At 35.0% G+C, this 24,730-nt stretch overlaps 1 protein-coding gene across 1 annotated transcript in view; it reads right to left on the bottom strand.

The window, feature by feature from the left end:
- Nucleotides 1–24,730, bottom strand: part of LOC123669469 (neural-cadherin-like) — a 93,475-nt gene that overhangs the window by 1,565 nt on the left and 67,180 nt on the right. Inside the window, 6 exon segments of the mRNA XM_045603074.1 lie at nucleotides 202–405; nucleotides 3,032–3,267; nucleotides 3,752–7,548; nucleotides 7,995–8,132; nucleotides 12,140–12,304; nucleotides 19,592–19,707. Coding sequence (XP_045459030.1) covers nucleotides 202–405; nucleotides 3,032–3,267; nucleotides 3,752–7,548; nucleotides 7,995–8,132; nucleotides 12,140–12,304; nucleotides 19,592–19,707 — 4,656 coding nt within the window.

Raw genomic sequence — 24,730 nt, 5'->3', positions numbered from 1 at the left:
TACAAATTTAAAATATAGTAATAATAGGATTTAAATGAAACAACTTTTTCGGATTTTATAGCGGTTAATTAAGTTTTTTTGATATCCGACGTTTCGGATACTTTACAGCAACCATGGACACGGGAGGAAAAAGTTGTTTCACGTAAAGAGTGAAATTCGCGTAAATATTAGAAATCAATATAGGATTTAAAAATTACTCACAAGGTAGTTTAGATGGAATATGATCAGGTAGAGGTCCGCCGATGGGTATTTGAAGTGGTGTGATATCAAAGGCTGTCATGTCATCTTCGCCACCGCCTTCGTCGTCATAGTTAATTATATTCTCACGAACATCGTCGTCGGGTCCCGGGTATTTTATATGCGCCTCTCGACGTCGATTGTACACCACAAACACCAACACGAGAACTGCGAGATAAACGACACTTAGAAACGAAATATACACCTTAAACTCAACGGCCTACCGACCTAAGAAATATAATCATAATGATGAAACCACTTGCAACCAAATTACGAATGCTTTTCATGAGTCGCTTTGAATATCAGAAAAGAGATATTGTCGAATTGAACAATAGTTTCATTTGCGTCGGGTGTTAGATAATGGTTGCAGGTTAAATGCTGTATGCCGTGTAAATGTGGGCATATTAAACAAGCTGTTGATACAGAAGCTAGCGGTATTAGCGTTCATTTCCAAACGCTGAGAGAGGTTTATCGTGAAGCTACTATCGAAACTGAAAATTTCATCCCACGAGCGCTCAAGTATGATTTATACGTAGCGCTTTATAAGAGGATCTGTTACAGAGAATTATATTAACACCTGGCACTTCTCCAACATAGCATCCAAATAGAGGTCATTTAGAAGTTATTTGTGACTAGCTTTACATTAACAAACAAATATTTCGTATTTGCCCCTTAGCAAGGTGATTAAATAACTTACGCTTATAAGTTGTATACCGAGCATTTATATGTACTTGTATTTAACATTACTATGAACGCTTATCAATAGAACAATTGAATAACAATGATGGAGCAACGAGTTATATCGCCTCATTAATATTAAAGAGTTATTTTTGTAATAATGCTTCTTGTCGTTATTGGAAATTTGTCGATAAAATATTAAAATTTTAAAAATGAAAGTTCCCGTTCCTAATTGAAGCTTCGAGTATTGTATTTAATTATTAAAATTTCATTAAATAAATATAAATAATTTTGAAAATCCTATCGATGGCCGTTGAGTGTGAAGCGTTTAGTTATAATTAAATATCAAGTCAAGTTATATTATTTGCTTGAAATTAATCTCTAGTATATATCGTTTAAAGCATGAACTGCTATACTAGGTTATAAATACATACATACATACATATAATCACGCCTCTTTCCCGTAGGGGTAGGCAGAGACCATTTCTTTCCACTTGCTACGATCCTTACATACTTCTTTCGCTTCGTCCACTTTCATTATTCCCTTCATACATGCTCTGCGATTTTTAGGGTACTCTTGACCTGGCCTTTTTTCAAGACGTTCCTTATTTGGTCTCGGAACGTCCACCTAGGTCTACCCCTTCCAACCCTTCCATCCACACTCGCCTTATACACTTTTTTCGTCAATCGTTCTTCACTCATTCTCTCGACATGACTAAACCACCTGAGCATACCTTTCTCAATTTTTGTCACTACATCTTCTTTCAGACCACAACGTTTCCTTATCTCACTATTTCGTATCCTGTCACTCACTTTAACTCCTATCATACTTCTTAACGCTCTCATCTCAACTGCATTTATTCTGCTTTCATGTTTCTTCTGCCATACCCAGCTTTCACTTCCGTACATGAGTGTCGGAACCAACACCCCCTCATGCACAGCCAAACGAGCCTTGTTAGACACCTTCCGACGGCTCATAAATGAGTGCAAAGTTCCATTCACCCTGTTTCCTGCATTCACTCTTCTTTCAATATCACTCTCACACTTTCCATCTCTTGTAAACTTTGAGCCCAGATACACAAACTCATTAACCTGTTCAATTTGTTCATCTCCAATCACGATATTGCAGTCTGTCACTGCCTCATCTCTTTCAAACACCATCACTTTCGTCTTCTTTACATTCATCTTCATTCCCTTTCTTACAAAGGCTCCACTCATATCAGTTACCATTTCCTGCAACTCCTCAGGCGAAGATGCAAGTAATACTTGATCATCAGCATAGAGAAGACATTTGACGAGTAACTCACTCATTCTCAACCCATTTTCACTCTCTTTTAAATCTGTCAAACAATTGTCCTATTGTCAATTGTTAAACAATTGTCAAACAATTGACTAGGTTATACTCTCATAAAAATGTATGTGGATAAAGATTCATAGAGTATATGCCCGCTTTTTAAGGACAAGCGTGAATACGGTATGGCTTAACGTATATGTTGTATGTATACTTATGTCCGTGTTTTTTCCGACACAGAGTTATTATCGCTGAGAATTTGACTTTTTTTGTCTATATATAAATAAACATTGATATCTACATCGGTACAAAAATCTAACTTTAAAATCTTTGTTCTAACAATAATGATAAACTATTTAACATGTATTGAAAACGTAAAAATGGCATGCAAAAAAAATAAAGTGCTCACCTAAAAGCAAAAACAAACAGACAATGATAGCTATAATGAAATCCCGAGAGGGCATGATGATCCCCGAGGCCAGAAGCTCTAGTTCGCAGTCGTGGCCGGTGTAGGCGAAGGGGCAGATGCAGTCGTAGCGGCGCGCCGGCTCGCGGTCCACGCACGTGCCTCCGTTCAGGCACGGGCTGCGCTCGCACTCGTCCACGTTGACGCACGTGCTTCCCGCGCGCCGCGCGCCGTCCGCGCACCTACACAGCGCGCTCTGTACCTCCGGACGACGAGCGAGTGACGCGCACTGAGACCCCCCCAGTGAAGCATGCACTACGACTACATACGACGATAGATAATGATGGTGTGACAGACAGTGATGGTGCGATAGTGAAGGGTGAGGAGACACGCGAGTCGCGACTAGGCTATGTGCTCACTCATGATAATTAGGAGGCAGACGAGGATGGCCGCGAGCGCGCCCATGCTGAGCTTCAACGTCCGGCCCTCCTGAACGAGCTCGCAGTTCTCGCCCCAGAAACCCTCGGGGCAGTGGCAGCGATAGCCCGGCTCGCGGTTGACACACGAACCGCCGTTGCGGCACGGGAAGTAGAGACATTCGTTCTTGTCAACGCAACCTTTGCCGTCCGGAGACAATACCAAACCCTCACCGCAGCTAAACACCATTCCAATATATTAAAATACACAGATAAACACATACGTTAGACATATTTACGTATATTAATACGACTTAAATATTAATTATATATCATATACATATAAGATAATTTATATCAGTAATTAGAATAATAATTAGGTAGTTATAAACGTACTTGATTTATGAATTATGTGAAAGCGAAGAAGTTTTAATAAGCGATATATTAATATATGTTAATGTTAATAAAATTATACGTATAAATAAACCTACACAGAAACTCAGTGCGCGCCTACAATTTAAAATTAAACAAGTCAATTGTAAACTGAATTCATATAGTAATAATTGTTTATTTAATCATTTTTCGAAAAGTTTTTTTTTTTTTGTTGTAATCATATATATTTTTAAGTTTTAAACATTATAATAATTTACAAGTTTGTAACAAATAATTTTTAAATGCCGAAGTTTACTTCAAAGTTCATAAGACATTATGATAAATACTTACGTGCATTCATATTCGTTCCACAGGTCGACACATACAAAAGGTTCGGTGCAATGAACGTTGATGCAGGGACTATTTGACGGGCAGTTTCTGTCTAAATTTCTTGCCATCGTTGCTTGGCCCCACTGAGTGCCATTCATAGCCGGAGGTAATGGTAAATGTTTGCCTTCTAATCTAATATCATCTAAACAGCCTTTTTGGAAGTCTGCGTAAACCTCAAACGTTCTCACGCCAGTGTACTCAGCTTTACCTCCTGCATAAACGCCCTCCTGTTTATCAACTAGAAGCCACTGATGTCCTTCAAACGTAAAGGTTTCGTTGTATCTTCTTCCTTCACCGCCATCAATTTCAAGAGTGGCAGCACTGCCATACCTACTGACCCGAGCAATATGCCATTGACCATCATCAACAGCTACCGAATTTAGCCAAACATCACGTTCTTCTGTACGTAATGAGTTTAGATTATATCGGAAATGTAATCGAGAATCTTTCACTTCAAGTATTCCATATTCACGATTATGTTGATCACTCACTCTAAACAGTTCACCGTGAGGCTCTCGAGTTCTAAACCGTAGTTGAATTTGGGTACTAAATCTATCAGGTTCAAAGCTTAGTGCAAATTTGACATAGCTCTGTGGTCTAAAACTAGTAGGAGTAGTTGGTAAGTTACAAGATGGTCCAGTCCAACCCGGTTGACACTGACATCTAGCTTCGGAAAAACTACCAACGCACGTGCCATGCTCCCAACATCTTGATGTAGTGTCTGCTTGATTGCAAACTTCTTCTGTTTGTGGACATCCAGCCACAGAATTTCGCGACAAGCCAGGATGGGCTAAATCATAAAGTTTACTATTGTGAATCAAATTTCTGATGCAACCGTCGAAGCCTTTACCGATGGGCATGTACTGCCAGTGATAATGTGTAGGATCAAAATGTTCTATGTACAATCCCCCGATTTGCAATGGTGCATTAACATTTAAGTATTCATTAAATGGAGGTATACTACCAGATGCTTGACAAGTAGAGTCATCAAACTCTGGTGGCGTACCATCTTCCATTTCTTGGATATCTGCTGATTTACAGAAGTCTACAATCATTCTTACATTTTCAGTATCCCAAAATATATCTAAACGATGCCATTCGCCGTCATCTAAAGATTTCTTAGTTTTCACTCTGAGTTCTAAGGTGCCTGATCCAAAATCTATAAGTAATCTGGGATTTCCTCTTTCTAGTTCAACAGAAATGAAATCGGACACTACAATTTCTTCCGGTTCAGGTGGTACTATTGGTCCATTATAAAGCAAAACACCTTCTGATTTTCTTGTAATAAATTCAAAACTTAAATGAGAACTGTCACACATCTCTAAAGATGGATACCATGCCCATCCAGTTCCTCGGAAACTCCTCGACGTTTGTTGACATCTTGGTCCCGTATAACCCGGCGGACATGAACAAGTTAATCCATATTTCCCTTCTATACATCTGCCACCGTTATAACATGGAGAATTTCGACAAGTTTCAGCTTGTGTAAAATTCCTAGCACCACATGTGCATTCAGCAATTACGTCAACTCTTACACCAACAAGAGCAGTTTTATTAGCATTGACCATATATGGTAAGTTACTAATATCTAACACATTTGTGCAAGATCCTTCACACATTTGATTTTCATATAGACATTCATCAATACCGACCATGGTTATATTAATCCCTACAGCTCTTTCGATTTCCTCTCGATGCATAAGTACTATACCATTTAACCGAATGGGCTTATAATAATGAGCACCATGTGCTGAAAAACGAATGTCAGTTACTGGAGGATGTTTCTTTCTTAATTGGACACTAAATATATCAATGTTTTCTCGTTCAGTATTGAGTAGATCCGCTAATTTGTCTTTAAATATATCTAATTTACTCCTGGATACACTCAATGTTTTATAATTCCATACTCGAACAAAATCTTCATCTGATATTCCCGATATTCGTATCGAACCAGAATTTATGATTGCATCATGAGATATTTCTTTTACATAAACAGTGACATTAGCGGGAACATCAGTTTGTGTGTGTTTCCTATCATAAACTTTGAATTTTAAATGATATCTTCCTTCTCTAGTTTTATGTTTCATTTGAATCATACCGGTTTCTTCATTTAATGTAAAGTTTGGGTGTTCTGAACTTTCCCAGAAGAACTTTTTATCGGGTAAATCCCAGTCATCTAAATCATAAACATAAACTCTTCCGATTTCTGTATCTGGAGCTTGTCCCTGATAGTTGTAAACGAGAATTTCCTTAGAACCTGGTTGCATTTTATTGTCATTGACGTCACCAATCACTACAGTTAAAGTACTTGTTCCAGTCATTGCAGGATTGCCGTGATCTTTAATTATAATAGGAATAAGATATTCCTTCTGCTGTTCTCTATCAAAAGAGCGAAGTGATGAAACAATGGCCATGCCATCACCATTTGCACCTTTTTGATCTTGTTCTACTTTAAAGGAGGCCCTTATTATGTCATCAGCACCAGGATCAAGTCTGAACTGAAATGGTGGACCATTACTTTTTGATCGATCATCATCATCGGTGGCCAATATTTCTGCAACTTTTTTAGGAGTTATGTGTTCAGTTAAAACGGGCCTATAATCTTTTAGGAATGTTGGTGCATTATCATTAATGTCTTGGACTATTACTGTTAAAGTGGCTGTTGCTGTTCTTGGAGGAACTCCATCATCTATAGCTAAAATTTTTACTTGATGTCTAGGCGTATCTTCTCTATCTAAAGATCTTTGAATACTTACAGTTCCCTCTTGATTTATAGAAAACTGTCTTTTTCTATCAGATGATCTATCAATAGCATATGAAACTTTGCTTTTACCACCTTGATCAGGATCGGTTGCTTTAAATGTTTCAAGGCTTTTGCCAACTTCTGCATTTTCATATACAGATACTTCAATATTAGCTCGTTCAAATTGAGGTTTATTGTCATTTATATCTCTAAGTTTAACAACGACCCACGAATAAGCTACATGATATTTGTCATTATCGTTGTCTTCACCTTTGTCATTTACTTGTATTCTAAATCTAAAACCATTGCTCTGAAGTTGATCTTCGTAGTCAAGAGGCTGTACAATTTTCAAAGAACCGGTACCATCATTATTTCTAACCATAGTAAATTTATCAGCACCGTAACCACTATTTTCAATTACTTTATATTGAAATTTATTAGTTTCATCTTCGTCGTGAACGGTTACAGTAAGAATTGGCATTTCCGGTAAATTAGTTCCATCAGTTTCATCTACTTCTGTAAACCATTCATCTTTAGTAAATTGAGGCGGCATATCGTTTATGTCTTTCACTCTTATGGATGCTGTGCCAGTTCCTTTTAGCCCCCCTCCATCTGATGCTACTATTTGTATAGAATAATCAGGCGTTCTTTCACGATCTAGGCAACAAACGGCCGTTTTAATAACACCAGTTTCTGGTTCTATTTCAAATATAGGTGAGCCTGTTTCTTCTTCTATAACATTCTTTTCAATAGAATACCACAGTTTCGCATTGTTACTTTCAGCTGGATCATCGTAATCTATGGCAGTCATAGTCATCACAACCATGCCTGCTGTTCCATTTTCTGTTACATTACCGAAGTAAACACCTTGCGGGAAAATCGGTGCGTTATCGTTAATATCTTTAAGGTTGACTTGGACATCAGCATATCCTACTAGTCCTTCACCTCCTTCATCTTGAGCGAATACTGTGAATCTCCATTGTGGTCGTCCATTCGGTTGATCTCGATCTAATGGCTATAAGAGAAACACTTTAGTTAAATATTTATATAAATGATGCATAATATCATCATTACAGCCTATACGGTCCACTGCTGGACACAGGCCTCCACAAGTTGACGCCAAAAACAACGTGAACTCATGTGTTTTGCCCATAGTCACCACGCTGGGCAGGCGGGTTGGTGACCGCAGTACTGGCTTTGTCGCACCGAAGACGCTGCTGCCCGTCTTCGGCCTGTGTATTTCAAAGCCAGCAGTTGGATGGTTATCCCGCCATCGGTCGGCTTCTCAAGTTCCAAGGTGGTTGTGGAACCTTGTTATCCCTTAGTCGCCTCTTACGACACCCACGGGAAGAGAGGGGGTGGCTAAATTCTTTAGTGCCGTAGCCACACAGCACGATGCATAATAAATTGTATATAATTTAAAAAAAATTACATGTATGTATAAAATATTGTGAGACTTACCTTAAGAACGAATATTTCTCCTGTGGTTCGGTTAATATCGAATTTGCTATTTGATGGATTATCTGGATCGATCCCTTGGCCCGTTAGAAAGTAAACAATGTTTTGTTGTCTATCTTTATCGCCATCTGTAGCCGTTACCTGTTATTTACGAAAAATATTAATACAATTCAAAAACTATATAAGCTTACCATATGAACATATATTTGAGAAATAATATTTTTCAATTTTTTAACCAATTTTTGTAGATCAGAGTCAGAACAAAATGTTCTGATATATCATTAATAACATATTACTGTAAGGAAAATATTTTAGAAAACATATTACTTTCGAAATTTGGCCATTGTTTCGTTTGTTTAAGCTAAAATAGGAAAGTTCAACATGGAAAATGATACCTCGCCTTGCGGATATTTCGAATTATCTTTACAAAACAGAATATTAATGCTCAAGAATGAAGTTGAACGACGTGATTTCAGATGTAATTCGTACTCTCTTTTGATCTTCTTGTACATAACTAAATTTGATTGCTTGATAAATAATATACTTGTATTAATAACATCTCAATTTATTAAGATCGTTACATTGGTTTAAATTTATAATTAACGAGGTCCTGCATCCGCTATTTGTTTTTTTCCTATCATATCTATAATGAGACGACATTTATAAAAAAAAAAACTTTTGTCGTTTGGGATATATATGTAGTAGTTGAGAATATTGAGACAACGACAATAATAAAAATAGCTAACTCAATTTAAGCCAAACCAAAATAACATAGTTTTTATCCATTCAACTACTAAGGTTGAATTTTGAGAAGGATTTTCTTTTTTTTTAAAAGCAATGAAAAACACAATTTATCGCAATAAAACATGTACGTGTATTTCCTGCATTACTAGCGCTGTTGCAACTTTAATAAATAACTAATAACACCTTAATGGCGCAAAGTACTGGATATAAATACAACAGTGTGTGCCGTTTACGAGTAGACGACCAGATTACATTTATTTATAATTATTAATTGCACACTTATAGCTGTTTTTTTTTTTACAAATGCGTAATGCTACTTGTGTTCACTAAAAGTCAACATTGGTCTATGCCAGAAGGTAGTCTGTAGGTATACAAAATCGGTAATGTACTATGATAAAATATTTAATAATATACTCGTAGTACCATTAACCATTTATTACTTTACAATTTATTTTTTCTTTGAATGTGAAGAATGTAATTGGAACCCCGTCGTTTCATTACACTGTACTTTATTAGACTTTTTTCGTTAAATTATGTATCTACTAAATAATGACAAATTAAATATTTTCTTCACTTTCGTTTTATTTAAACAAAAGTGAAGAAAATGCAATTTAAAAAGTAAATACGAATAAGAAAGTAAATTGAATTTTTTTAAATATTTTATCTCACAACTTGGTATATATTGTGAGAATTGGTAAATTATAAAACAAAGTCAATCATAAAAACAAGAAGTTTTAAATTTGGTAATGTTGTACTGAATTTAAGAAAATAAGTACTTCTCATAAGAAGCTTATACATTCTTTTCCATTGACATTTATAAACGAAAGGAAACGCTCGACTTATTTGTTATGTAAGATAAAAATATAGACTTTAGTGATTTTGCTTGGCCAGAGCCATAGAAATGAAGAGGGTCGACGTTTGCATAATTATACGGATTATTTGCGAAGCTAGACCAATTAGAAAAAAAAATCCATCTCACTATTGACGGACGGGCAGACACCCTCTGTCCTTTTAACGTTTACGTAATATTTTAATAAAATGAGCTAACTTTTACTGGATTGACGTTTATTTTTACAAACAATCTTCTATATACTTGTATATTTCTTTTAATAATTTCTCAGGAAAAGCTTTACAGTAAACGTTCCCCATTCATAAATTAAGTAATAAAATATGAATATTATGTACTTCAATATCGCTTTCGTACTATTCTACAACATAACACATATACCTATAAAACAACCCTGCCGTCTCTTTCCTGTGAGCAGCCTTGTAAAAGACGATTAATTTAATTAAGTAAACAAGATGAACAAAGGCCAAGTTTTGAAAGATCTGTAGGAAGGCTATAAAGAATCATTTGCGTATAAATTCCTTTCAGGAGTCGTTGGGATTAAAAGTGTTTAAATCAACCTACTTTGGTACAACATACTAGCGTGCATTAATTGATTGAAAAATGTACAAAATTTTGCAAAAGTTTAAACGCGAGCTAAGCGAAAATCCAAGCAATTTGTAAACATTATCCACTTACCTGGTTGCTGACAATTTAAAGGAATTACCCAATATGTCAATTAATTTTATCTGTGATGCTAAAATATCTCTCAGTAATAGGATATAATAGGAAACAAATATTAAGAGTATATCGGTTAAGTATATTCGCATACACAAATATAGAATACTGAAAAAATATAATTAAATTAAAGGGTTTGAAAATCATAAAACAAAAAAAAAAAACGAAACCTGTATTAAGGAGTGGGGGAAGGGGCCGGTTTCCTCAAGGGCCTGAGTTATATAGGCGCTATGGGTGAACCGGGGCGGAAGATCGTTGATATCGAGCACGTGTACCACGACACGCGTCGAGTTCTCGTTGCGTCCGTCGGATGCCACCAGCGTCAACTCGTACTGAGCACACGCACGAGTTAGCACATGCCCATGCAAGTACCGTTAGAATGTTTCACGAACATTAAACCAACGCGAGTAATTACAAATTTAATACTGTTATGAATATTATTATTAATGTGGTGAATTGTCCGTGAAACAATCTCTTTCCAACATAGAGCTTCTAAAAAAAAAACCAAGCATTGTGAACCAAATGATTTAAAGTAGAAGAATTTTGTTTTGTTTCAACAACTTTAAGATAATATAATTGAAATGTTACGTATTTTATTTGAATTACTGTAAATCAAAAGGGCTGTCAGTGTAATAGTCACAATACATGTTACAAGTCATTTGATAACATTGTAGATTTTACATTCACATATAAATGCGAGAAGTTAAATTGGCTTCATTTATGTCTGTAATGTGACAATTTAAATAATTTAATACTAATTACAATCCACGAATTAAATTTTGTAATTTATAAATGGGAACTTTTGCTTACGTATTTATATAGCCATCGTTATGGAATTAAAATATTTTATTAATTCATAAACGCTTTATAATTAGAACTGTAGTTTTCTATTTGAACTAAAACGTTTAATTCTACATTTTATAATGTAATAATTAATCAAAGGGTTAAAGAAGTTTTTAATAAAAGTAATCCGAGAATATAGGTACTAAAAGTAAAAATTAAGTTTTGTTTTATTATGAATTATTAAGTGATTATTCGATTAATTTTTGTTGCAAAAAAAAAAACAAATATTACGATTTTAATAAAGTTATAAGGCAATTTTAATTATTCATCGATAAAACTAAATGTGTCACCAGACACTTTATGTTACGGGAAGAAACGCGTAAGGAGTAATTTGAACGATATGCAACACTTACGTACGCTACTACACTGCCCGTTTTACGTACAAAATTTATCTGCATAATTTTTTAAATTTTCAAGTGCATATATTTAGCTTCCAAAATAGAAAATTTGTAATTGAATAACAGCTTTGTATTGAAGCAAAATATAATAAAACTTTGTTCATTAACTATTACCGCTTAATAATTAGAACTAGACTTGTTACAAAAGCGTGTGTGTGACACTTCCATTTAACGTTCATCTGATGAAGAATAAGGCAACGTACAAACAACGTTAGCTTATTAATGAGTAATTATAAAGTATAAAATTTGTGTTTTAAAAATTATGTTATGATTTCGTATTTTTTTAATATATATTTCATATTTACCAATAATTTGAAGCTCACTAGACTATGAACGTAAAATTAACTTATTTGTAATCTTCCACAAAAAAAAAACACCACAAAAGACAAGCCGAAACTAGCACTAAACGAAACAAAAAAAGACAGCACTAATAAAAACCCATGCCATGCAAATGAAAAAAATAATAATAAAAGATGAGAAACGTCAATCTAGATATCGGCATCTGTCACTCCGTGCGGTTTTCTTTGAAATCTTAAACCTCAAAGCGGCGGCTGAGGGTAAATAATCAAATAAGGGCCTTTTATCGCCACGAAGCCGACCTGTAGCACTCGCTTGGGAAGATTGCGGTCGTCTTCTTCAGTAATTTGAGTTCGATATGTAGGCCGCTCGAACACAGGGGGATTATCATTCACATCCTTCACGTGAATCACCACGGTCGTATAGTTCTCCTTGAGGTTGTCCGATGCAGCTAACTTCAACTCGTACTATTGTCGCACAACAGATACCAGTAATATATTAGAATTTGAAACCAAAAGACGAAAAAAAAAATCTTCGTTAAAGTCACTCATTAACACGTTGGACGCCATGACGGACACCATATGTCCGACAGCATACTTTCGCCTGGGGCCACACCAATAAATCGAGAATCGTCAAAAATTGTTAAGGTGTTTTTCTGCAAATATTGTCAGCGAAAACCTCAAAAATAATGGGCGACTGACGGAAACAGTTATTTACCCATTATTTTCCAAGATCTCAAGTGGCAGACACCAGCTATAACATTTTTGGAAACAATTTGTTAAAAAGCCTATAAATTCAAAGTGTTTTCGATTTTTTTTTTGTGCTATGTGGCCTTATTGCACTGTGAGGCCGCGCGGGTCACTTGCCTTAGTAAAAACAGTCGAAACACTGTCTGTCGGCTCCCTAGAGGCTTCTGAAGTGATCGAGGGCATGCGGACACATGGTGTCCGACACGGCCTCTTGGACCCAATATAATGGCAGTCACATGGTGTCCGTCGCGGCCCACTGGACTAAACATGGTTTTTGGTCTGGCGTTCAACGTGTTAAGCACCAAATGGCAATGATATAAGACAACTGCAATTAAAACTCTGATGAATTCGAAGATAAGTAATCATAATCAAAATTAATGAAGTTATTTAAAAAGTTGACACGAAGAAAATTTACTGAAAGAACCATTCGGGAGTTTTTAAAGTTAAGAACAACATTGTTTGGTAAATTTATAAAGTGGCAAATGCGAAAACATTTACAGGAAGATATTGGCAAAGTGGAGCGATAAAAATCTTATAACGTCGAAGTTAGATTTTAACAATTGATTGTCAGACATTGTGGTTGTGACCCCGGCAAGTTATTGGCGTCATCTGTCCGTGTCACTCCGTTATTTCTTCGGAAAGGGAGATGTTAATGTTTCAAAAGTCATTCAGCGAATATTATAGGCACCAAAGCCTTCGCTTTTTAAAGTTGAATATATTTGATCTTTTTGTACTTATTGAGGTGAAATTATCAATTCAAACTTTAAATGTATTTATAGTGTTTTTCGAAGTAGAAGGTACTTCTGTTTTTCTCTTCTTAGGTACTCCATACATTTACATATTATCATAACCTTATAAAATGCGCAAAAAGATTTTAAGACGAATGTGACGTTAAAATCATGTTGAGTTTTGATATTGTTTACTTATTTTATTAATAATTTAATTTTTAAGGCTTCTTATATTTTGCCTACTCATCGTACATATAATAAATTAGATGACATATTATTATTCATTGGATTTGTTATATTTTAAAAAGCTAAAAGTAAATTTATAAAATAAACGGCTTTAAATCTATTTAAGCTCAGCGAGATCACCAATTTAATGGCGATCCAGCCTTCGGCACTCGCCACACCCTCGCTTAAATGGATATTAAAGATTAAAATATTTATCTAAAGAAAAGTTTGATGAAACTTCTTCGAGGGTAACTGCGACCTACCAAGTATCAACAATATATCTAGGGCGGAAATCCACTGGATCTCCGGAAGATTATTCGATAACTGTTGTTTCCAGTGCTTAAAATATTTTATGTACAATGGATTTATTCATTGTTGAAAGTTTCTTTCTAAATTATGTATTGTTAGCATAATATCGATTATTTTAATACGTTTCGTGACGTCGTGCAACAGTGTTAATAAAAATAGTTCCCTACCCGCTAATACGTTTTGTAACGTCATGCAACAACGTCTATAAAAGCAGTCCCTACCCGTTCAGAGGGCTCTTTTGCTTCTCGGCTTTCGGAACGATAGGTCGTTGTTTCATGACGAGTGCGTTGATCATTTTTATATTCAAAGTAACAGTTGTTTGCTTGGTTAATTTAAATTGTAATTCTCGGTCATTATTTTCGATTAAGTTAGTGGTTAAGGTTAATTTTTGTGATAATTGTTATATTTGTAAAAATGAGTAATAAATAGAAGTTAAGTGTTCGGTTTTCTGTCTTTTTTTTTAAATAAATAAGTTTGTTTCTCCTAAAATCAGAAGTGGGATTGCTCCTTACGACACCACTTCATAAGCAAACAGCCGTTAATTTGAAATCGTCATGCCGCGTTCACGATCGTGCGGTTCGTGTTCACATAGTCGATCAGGTAGGACTCCTAGCCGTGAAAATAGGCAGTCCCGCGGTGAATCTATAAGGAACGAACAAACGCACAATAGGCCGTCACGGGTAAATCGCCGTCGTCATAGATCGCGAAGTGAATCTGACGATGAAAGGTTATCTCAGGTGTGTGCAATCGTAGCGAGTGGGCGTCGTGTCAACTTACTGAACGTTCCCTGCGACCACGCAGGCTGTGTTCGGAGAATCGCGAACGGTTATCACACAGTAGCAGTGAGTATTCGTTACTTTGGGTAGATCTCGTTCGCGCAGATGTAGTAGTTCGATTACGATATACGATATACGATATACGATAGATGCGATTATGACTCGTCTGTCTACTATCGAACAATCGACAGTCAACTCATCACAAAATTCATTGCTTAAACCAAGCCGCAGAGTTATTATGTCTCCAATTTTGATCCGGCTGTGCACGATTTTGGAATGTGAAAGTAAATAGAACGAAGTGAATTAATAATTGGGACGATTTAGTGCTTATCGCTAGTCACTAATTGTTTTAAGGGCGATGCCAAAATTTGATTAAACGAAAGGACCAGTAATGATCGTTCGTCGTTTAATTTCTGTCGCGAGTTTAGGTCGTGTGGGTAGTTGTTTACGGGATGAAGCGCAGTCGTGGTTAAATGATTGTGTGATGCAGGATAGAACGTGAAGCAGCTTTAAGTCGAGTATCTTTTTAGAAACAGGTAGAATATCTTGGTTGATTAATTTACCAAGGTCAGGTGAGGCCGAGCTTTAGTAAAATTGAGGCACTTATTCAGTCACCGAAGCCTACCAACGCAAGACAGGTTAACCAATTTCTAGGTCTTACAGGCTATATCTGTATTGCCAAATTATTAAGAAACGGCGAATCTTTGTTGTAGAGGACCTTGCCTTTGTGATTAAAATCTAGCAAGCACTTACAGTGTGCTTAACGCACTCCCGCATAACCGATACGAGTTGAAGTTGCTGGCAGGCTCCTATGGTAAGACGATACGAGCAGCCTCTGAACACATGGTTCAGTGGCTCGGCGAGTGGACGCCGGACACGTGCTTCGTATTCTTTGATAGCGGTTGGTATACACCGCCATGGTAGCAGTACGGGTAAGCAAGCGTGAAGCCTCTGCTATCATTATCATTACAGCCTATACAGTCCACTGCTGGACATGGGCCTCTACAAGTTTGCGCCAAGCGTGGCGTGAACTCGTGTGTTTTGCCCGTGGTCGCCACGCTGGACAGGCGGGTTCGTGGCCGCGGGGCTGGCTTTGTCACGCCGGGGGTGCTGCTGCCCATCTTCGGCCTGTGTATTTCGGGGTCAGCGGTTGGATGGTTGTCCCGCCACTGGTCGGTTTTTTTGGATTCCATGGTGGTGACGGAACTGTGTTGTCCCTTGATCGCCTCTTACGACACCCGCGGGAAGAGAGGGGGTGGCTATGTTCCTTAGTACCGTAGCCACACAGTACTATATTCACACTGCTATATTTTTCATGAATTAGCAAGCTAACCAATTGCCGTATTTTACAGCAATGTACATGAATATTGTGGTATGTGAACTGCCTTTACGTGTGGTCACGCGTGTCTGCGTAGTCATGCGTGTGATGGCACCGTATAGTGGTGCGGTGTGGTGCGGAGCTGTACACGTGCGGTGGCACCTGCACGTTGCTGGCACGACGTGACAAAATGACAGTTTTGTTATTTGAGACAAGCGTAATACTGCCTCTGTCTGTTTTCTGTGATGGGTATTGCGTAATACAGCCTCTGCCCAAGGGATATCGCGTAATACTGCCTCTGTCCCAGCAGGCCTAGCATGCGCGCCACGACAAAATTTTGTCTACCCCTTTTCTCGTATTATCTCTCTATGTCTACAGTAGCTAACATGCGTGCACGCGATACTCTTCTCGTTACGTCAAGAAGAGATAATCATTAAATTTTAGTGATCTGTGATATTTATCTCTACGGAAGCTAACATGACATCGTAATTTTGTCGAATTTTGTCGTTTTAGGAAGAGAAACTTCTCGTCTTCAATATTATCGACGAGAAAGACGATAAATAAAAAATAAATAAAACCGGGTGCCTATTTTTTGTATACCATGGCGTTTCCCTATTATAATTATATAATTTCGGTATACGAAGAGCGGGAGAAGACAAGACAACATTCAGAATAAAAAACAAAACAAAATTATATTAAAAAAATCAATAACTAAAAATAAAATTAAATAGAATAAAAGTAAAATCAATGATCAAAAAAAAAAAAAAAATTCAAAAATTCAAAAAATTTTAAAAATTAAAAAAAAAAAAACAATGCGTGATAGAATTACAATTATCTAATGTGCGACAAGATATAAAGCACAACACGGGCATATTGTTTTACATATATAATTAATTCATTCATTACACATATAAAATTCATTTACTTACACCGTTTTATTTTCCATATTAGATTTTTTAAATTAGATATACACTTTTTATCTTAGCCAAAAGGCCGAGAACATTGTTAAATAAAACATGTGTCACTCGTTTGAAATTGGTCAATAACCTTGTAAATTCAACTTTACGACATAAGAAATAAGAATGATATTCAGTTGTGATTATGGTTGATAATGTTTCTCTACTCGACAAGGCGAAGTCTTCGGAAGAGAATTTTGTCTCTCGTAGTGCGCATGTTAGGGTAATCGAGAAAATACTCGATGTAGACATTATCTCTCTCTCTCGTCAAGAGATATCTCGTTGTATGCATGCTAGGCCGGCTGGTCACATCGTGGGTATCGCGTAATACTGCCTCTGCCCGTAAGGTAAAGTAAATTTTGTGTGATGGGTATTGCGTAATACAGCCTCTGCCCAAGGGATATCGCGTAATACTGCCTCTGTCCCTGGATCACATCGTGGGTATCGCGTAATACTGCCTCTGCCCGTAAGATAAAGTAAATGTTGTGTGATGGGTATTGCGTAATACAGCCTCTGCCCAAGGGATATCGCGTAATACTGCCCCTGTCCCTGGATCACCTGATGGATATCGCGTAATACTGCCTCTGTCCGTTGATTACATAGTGGATATCGCGTAATACTGCCTCTGTCCCTGGATCACATAGTGGATATCGCGTAATACTGCCTCTGTCCGTTGATCACATAGTGGATATCGCGTAATACTGCCTCTGTCCCTGGATCACATAGTGGATATCGCGTAATACTGCCTCTGTCCGTTGATCACATAGTGGATATCGCGTAATACTGCCTCTGTCCGTTGATCACATAGTGGATATCGCGTAATACTGCCTCTGTCCGTTGATCACATAGTGGATATCGCGTAATACTGCCTCTGTCCGTTGATCTTCTTCTTCTTACGGTGCCTCTTCTCTGCGAAGGTTGGCGACCATCATAGCTATCTTAATCTTCGAAGCTGCAGCACGGAAGAGAGAGCGAGTACTTAGATTAAACCATTCACGGAGGTTCTTCAGCCAGGATATTTTACTTCTGCCAGAGTCTGCTACAGACGATGAATGTGACAATGCTCAGCTCGGGCCTTCGACGGCTCCCGCCACTGCTTCCCCAGAAGTTCTCCCTGGAGACGGCGAGCTCGAGTCCTTATCAGCGTCCACCGACGGCGTTCGTGGTGAAAATGTGCACCGGGGACGGCGCACGGTCAGGAGAGGCCGTGTTAGCATAATATCGATTATTTTAATACGTTTCGTGACGTCGTGCAACAGTGTTAATAAAAATAGTTCCCTACCCGCTAATACGTTTTGTAACGTCATGCAACAACGTCTATAAAAGCAGTCCCTACCCGTTCAGAGGGCTCTTTTGCTTCTCGGCTTTCGGAACGATAGGTCGTTGTTTCATGACGAGTGCGTTGATCATTTTTATATTCAAAGTAACAGTTGTTTGCTTGGTTAATTTAAATTGTAATTCTCGGTCATTATTTTCGATTAAGTTAGTGGTTAAGGTTAATTTTTGTGATAATTGTTATATTTGTAAAAATGAGTAATAAATAGAAGTTAAGTGTTCGGTTTTCTGTCTTTTTTTTTAAATAAATAAGTTTGTTTCTCCTAAAAGTATTATCATAAAAAAATCTGTATTGTGGATACTGTACTTTAAATTAATTTTGTCTGTGATAAAGTTTATCGTAAACTTTGAATAGAAATAACAGTTAATTTAGAACATTTAAATTTTAACCGGCTGTCGACTACTTTATAGGTGTCGTACGAAGGTTACTATTGCACGCGTACAGAGTATTTTGTGCAAGTGCCAACGCCATAGCTACAACGATAGTCATTTGTAAGCGGGTGACCTACGCCCTTGGTCCATTTCACAGAAATAATGGTATCGAGCCCCGGCCAAAGTGTCATGCCACAGGCCTTTACTGTGTAAAAGCTTTGATTTAGTGAACGGTACGGTTATTTACTTGTTTCCCATTCCGTGTATTCGAAAAAAAAGTCATCTTTACGATTTCAGTTTCAATTTTAATTCAAGATTTTCGATTTTCAAAATATTATATGCTATTTTTTTTATTATATGATGTTTTTATTATACTTTTATTTATATAACATACTTTTATTATTATATTTTTTATTTTATACGAAATTATAATTAATAATTTACCAGCATATTTTAACGCAGTTATCATGTGGTCATTACCTATAATATTCTGTACAAAACTAATTAATATATCTGAAATAATACGTAATAATATATAAATTACTTATATATACTCATATTGATATTGTTTTAATTACCTTCCCGTTAATAAATAATGGACATTTCATTAACTGAAAATAATAAATTCAATGCTTTCTATACATATATGTATTTCATATTCATTAAAACAATATATTTTATGATAAGCGATATTATTGTATTAAAGAATTGATTTTTAAAGCATCGATGTGTAAAAATGTAGGTAATTAGTATTGATTATTTTTAAAAATGTCTGCATCAGTCAAACAAAACGCTATTCAAACGATATGTGGAGTTTTAATTACATTCCATTAAGACTTATACGAGTATGTCATTGTTCTTTCACAGCAAGATTTCAATCCTATACAGTTCGTGACATATCACTTACTCTATCTGTTACGTAATTGTCAACTCGTATCCGAGTCACCTTAATAGTGTTCAGTCAGCGCTCGCGAGATGCAACTTACCCGTTTCCTTGTTTCATAGTCGAGTGCCCCTGCCACATAGATTGCGCCAGTCATGTTCTTTACAGCGAACGCACCCCCTATGTTCCCGCTCGTAATCTCGTATCGAATACGCGATGCTAAAAAGACAAAATCAAATTTAATTCATAGTGAATGTATCATTTCATTATAGATTAAATTAAATGGAAATTAAATAAATGTCTTCTACTTTCATCCAAAAATTTTCAGATTAATTTTTTTTTCTCTTTCTAACGTACTTCAAAGGTGGAGTTTTTCAATTTGACTGTATTTTGTTTTTATTATTGTGTTATACGATATGAGATATCTTCACGAAATGAGAAACGATTTTCTTAGAATATATAATTATGGAATATATTTATACATTGGTATATATGTTTTTTGGTTAAAATACTTTAGTATGTACTATCGCATTAGGAATATAACGTGTAATAGTAGTATATTTATGGCAATATAAAGGAATAAATAAATAAATAAATAAATATATTTAACACGTCAACGATAACCCAATATTAACCATTGAATAAAAAATCCATATATATAATAAGTAACACAGAATTATTTGTGTAAAAGAATAATTGCAACCAACAATTACAGAAACATAACATTTTTTTTCTTATAAATTATTAAACATTACATACGGAAACTTCAATTGCAGATTATTTACGTTTAGTAAAAATGCCGCTCGACTGTGATCTAATTGAGTATCGCATATCTACAAACTCAGTAATTTTTGCTACGCAGTAAACGTAAAAGGAATCTTTCAATAAATCTTTCAATAACGCTAAAACTTCACGCTTCAAGTCACAAATGTGAGTAAGAAATGTAGTCTCGATTTTTCTAACCGGTTAAAGTACTACTATGATCGAGTGTCTGTTGGAAATATTGAAAATTTTCACACAAAATATGATAAAGGTTAGTCTGTTTCCTAGAACGGTAAAAACCTAGATTAATTTATAACTTGACAAAAATTATTAAATCTATATTACGTCTTTAAATCTGTTGCGAAACTTATTTAATTTAATAAAATTCTTAGTTGGACAAAAGAACATATAAAAGAGACAACTTAAAAAGCAATTTTCGAATGTACGCGTAAGTTACAGTTGCTATTAAATATATGTATGTATCTCTTTAACATTTAAGCGAATGAGTGACGTGATGAAGTAATGATAAGATCTTCGCTAACTCCACCGACTCTTTATTAAAGAATAATAATAATTATATAACAAATAATGTTCACATAGCGAAATATAGAATATAATTCAATAATAACATGGACATAGTAAAATATAAAATAGGACTAATAAATTGTAAAACATAAATTATAAAGAATAATTCGAAATACAAAATTTTGACATCTATCAAAAACAATTTTTATAAACTATATAAAAAGAAATGAGCTTTTATTATTATTTCCAAATAAAGTCTATATATGTAGATATATACGCTACAACATATTATAAAATAATTTTTAATAGCTTTCAATAACTTATACTCGTATTTATGAACTAATCATGAATTTATTCATATCAATTTTAAGAAATATGATGCGTATTCTAAGTAGGAACTATGAACTAAGAATTTTGTGTAGCGATTAATCTTTTGATAGTCTAATGATATACACAGATATCATCACTAGTATCTTAAATAATAAAGTGCAGTGTGCTCGTTGTGATATAACAGTGAAGATCATTATTTGATTGAACAGGCGAGTAAGTTAAATCAAAGTTTCTAATATCTTAGGATTATAAAGTTGATGTTGTTTGCGAAAGTGTTTGAATTCTGCGGATTAAATCTAAAGTTTTGAAATTAACATACAGGTGGATTAATCGTATATAATTTAACGTGTATTGTAGGAAATATTCTGATTTATTTGTTAGATAGCTAATAGGGCTTTTAGTACATTCAATTATTTATCAGAAAATAGCCACTTGGATGAAATCAAGTACTATTATGCCATTGAAAATTCTGATTTCAAACATTTATTGACTTTTAGTTTATTATTATGAACTAATTCATATATGTTATCTATAATAATTCCGTTATTTATTATTATGTTACAAAGCTAATTTACTGTAAAAGTATTCTGCTTTAAAATTATGCTATGGTATGCAGGTACGGTGAGAGTACTCAATTTCCGTTCAACATTTATAAGTAATACTTATTCTGTTCACAGTCAAGTAACTTTTATCATTACGTTACAAAATACAAAGTAGTTTATTCATGCGGTAATAATTGTCTATAAATTCAAACGAAGCGTATATCTAATGAATTTCATATCACAAGGCAACACAGCGCGTAATGGTCTGCAATAATGTTAATATTATTAAGTGAACACAATCTGTTTAGTGAAGTACAACGCGCCATTCGTTAGTGTAACCTAACGTAATAACGCCGCCCTCAAGTCTCAGTTACTCGTTATATTATATTGATATATTTCCATGTTCATTTGCTGTGAGAATCTGTTTATTCATGCGTGATGCAAGTATTTATAATTGTTACCATATTTTTTACCGTAAGATATATTTAACACATACATATGTAAAGGTAGGAAGTAGTAAATACAAATTCGTTCATTACTTTACTACGACTACGCATAGATAAAGGTAATAAGATGGGTACAATGGACTAATATGTGTGCGCTTAGATTTAAAGTAATTAGGTTTTTTACATTTCGGATACAGTCCCGATATCGTTGTATTTAGAAAACTCGCATCGGGGTCATTTCTATCTCAAAGTAGCCAACGTAAAGCTTAAAATCCTTTTTCTTAATAGAAGTTAAGTTATCTCACTGTATCTTTAGTTTTTTCTTTAGGAAAATTCCCGGGTTATTTTCTTAAAAACATTTTATATGTTAATACGCAATTTCCCGAAATTTTCATTAGAGTCATTCAAAGTTTTAGTTCTATTAAATGTGTTGTAAAAACAGGTGTTACTATTGAAAATTTTGAAACAAAAAGTAGTCCAAATATCAATCCAAATTTTCAAATACCCACAGCCCAAGTTTCATAGTAAACGATGCGATTATGATCACAATAAACCTGAATACCGTATCACATACAAACGAAAGTTATAGATGTTCTCGATTAGCGCTATTGATGATGTCGGTTGTTATATATCGTAGGTTAGTATCGTATTGAGTGACTGAGTGCACTCTTATGCCCAGACAGCTTAATGACCGAGCTAATGGTTGACTAGGAGGTCTTTTGTTATAGTCCTCTGCCAATAACCATCAGTTTTTCTATAGACGAGGCTAAAAGCGAATGTTAATATACCTATTAGCTCTTATTGATTTAGATTAAATAGATAATACACGAAACGGGCAGTATAGTTAATTGAATCTCGAAACAAGATAAATATAACGTAATTATTAAGGCATAAGTAGGTGTTAAAATATTTGTAATAAACGATATTCATAAAGGCATACTTTAGATGTAGTATGTAAGTGTAAAACATTAATACATCGTAATAAAATTACATTTAGTGATAAAATGTGCACGCGAAAAATACGAATATTAAAAACTAATATAAAAAATAGTAATATAAATGCTTTTTGGTTTATATTATAGCATGGTTTTAATTGCCATTTATAAAAGTGAATGAATGTTAGCCATAAATTGAATAGCAGACTTATCAAAATAGACGGTTTTTTTCCAGTGAATGGAGGTTTCAATAATGCTTTTGCGTTGGACTGCGGTAAATCACCGATTAGATCGTTATTTAGGCAGGCGCATCTAAATTTTTCTTTCATGGGTAGTTTTAATATAAAACCTTTAAAGTAATTTTATAACCAATAGTTTTCGGATGTTTTTTTGATAATGTAAAGAAAAAATCAATTACTTTACTTGTGGCGTCTGTTTAGAAATGTAGAATATTATATGTGAATTAAATAAATACTTAAGAAAATTCTTTGTTTAATTAGTCAACCCGTTTTCATTTATATTGGTTTCCAATGAACCTACAAATAAATGAACAGACTTTTTTATATAGAGTATAAAAATTAAGCGAAGACAATCAGAACCGTATTAGGATATACAAAACAATAAAAAAAATTGTTTTATAAAGTCAGTATAGGGTTAAAACAATAAATATGTTATTACACTATGCTGATTAATAGTTTATACGTGTGCTAGTTTGACTACTTATCAATTATGTGCTCAAAATTTTCAACTTCATCCCACGTAGGACGTGATGTGCGAGATAATATCTCCAAATTTCCACTGCGAATTAGAATTTAACTTTCCACAGATATGAGATTCTATAATAAGTTTGGTGAGGTTCTTGAGAAATCTAATTAATTATAATTATGAGATTGCTATGTTGTCATATTATAAAGGCGAAATTCTACGAAAAAGAAAAATCTGTTCGATTCCAATTTCGTTACTGGTAATAACATTAACAATTCATACTTTTATCGTTTATTCTAACTTTATATATTTCCCGAAACGGTCGTGAAAACAACGAATTATTTAGTTATTCATGTGTTAAAAATAATGCAATTAATTTTACCTATTGTAATAAAACTGATAGACTATGAAATATTCAGAATACTATTTTCAATTCATGCGTACTCTTTACCTATACAAATAAATAAAATTGGAGTGTTTGTTTGTTATTATAAAAATAATATCTTTTTACTAAATTCAAATGTATGTATACAAGGTACCAAAATAACAGCCTGTTCGTTCCAGCTAATCTCTGAAACAGCTGGACCGATTTTGACGGGTTTCACTGGCCGATAGCTGATGTAGTAAGCAGTAACTTAGGCTACTTTTATTTTAGAAATGTATTTATTTTATAACTCTGCGAACTGAAAAATAACTTTTTTGTTAAATTCCACGCGAACGAAGTCGTGGGCACAGCTAGTTTAAAATATAACCAGACTCGATCAGTTCACGCGCGTTGACGTCTATGGTTACTGTTCTGCTGTGAGATTAAGGATAAGAATTTATTGAGCGAGGATGGAAACTTTTACCTGTGCCCGTGCACCATTTGTATGTAAAATTGAGATTGAATTGCTTTCAGATACTGATATTAGTTCGTTCTAGTCATCTATTTAAGATGAAAGTAGAAACTCATCAGATTTATGACAATATATTTAAAAAAATAAAAACATAATAAGAC

This window comes from Melitaea cinxia, chromosome 3, assembly GCF_905220565.1.
Source record: "Melitaea cinxia chromosome 3, ilMelCinx1.1, whole genome shotgun sequence".
Lineage (NCBI taxonomy): Eukaryota > Metazoa > Arthropoda > Insecta > Lepidoptera > Nymphalidae > Melitaea > Melitaea cinxia.
This window is presented reverse-complemented; position numbering and strand designations above follow the sequence as displayed.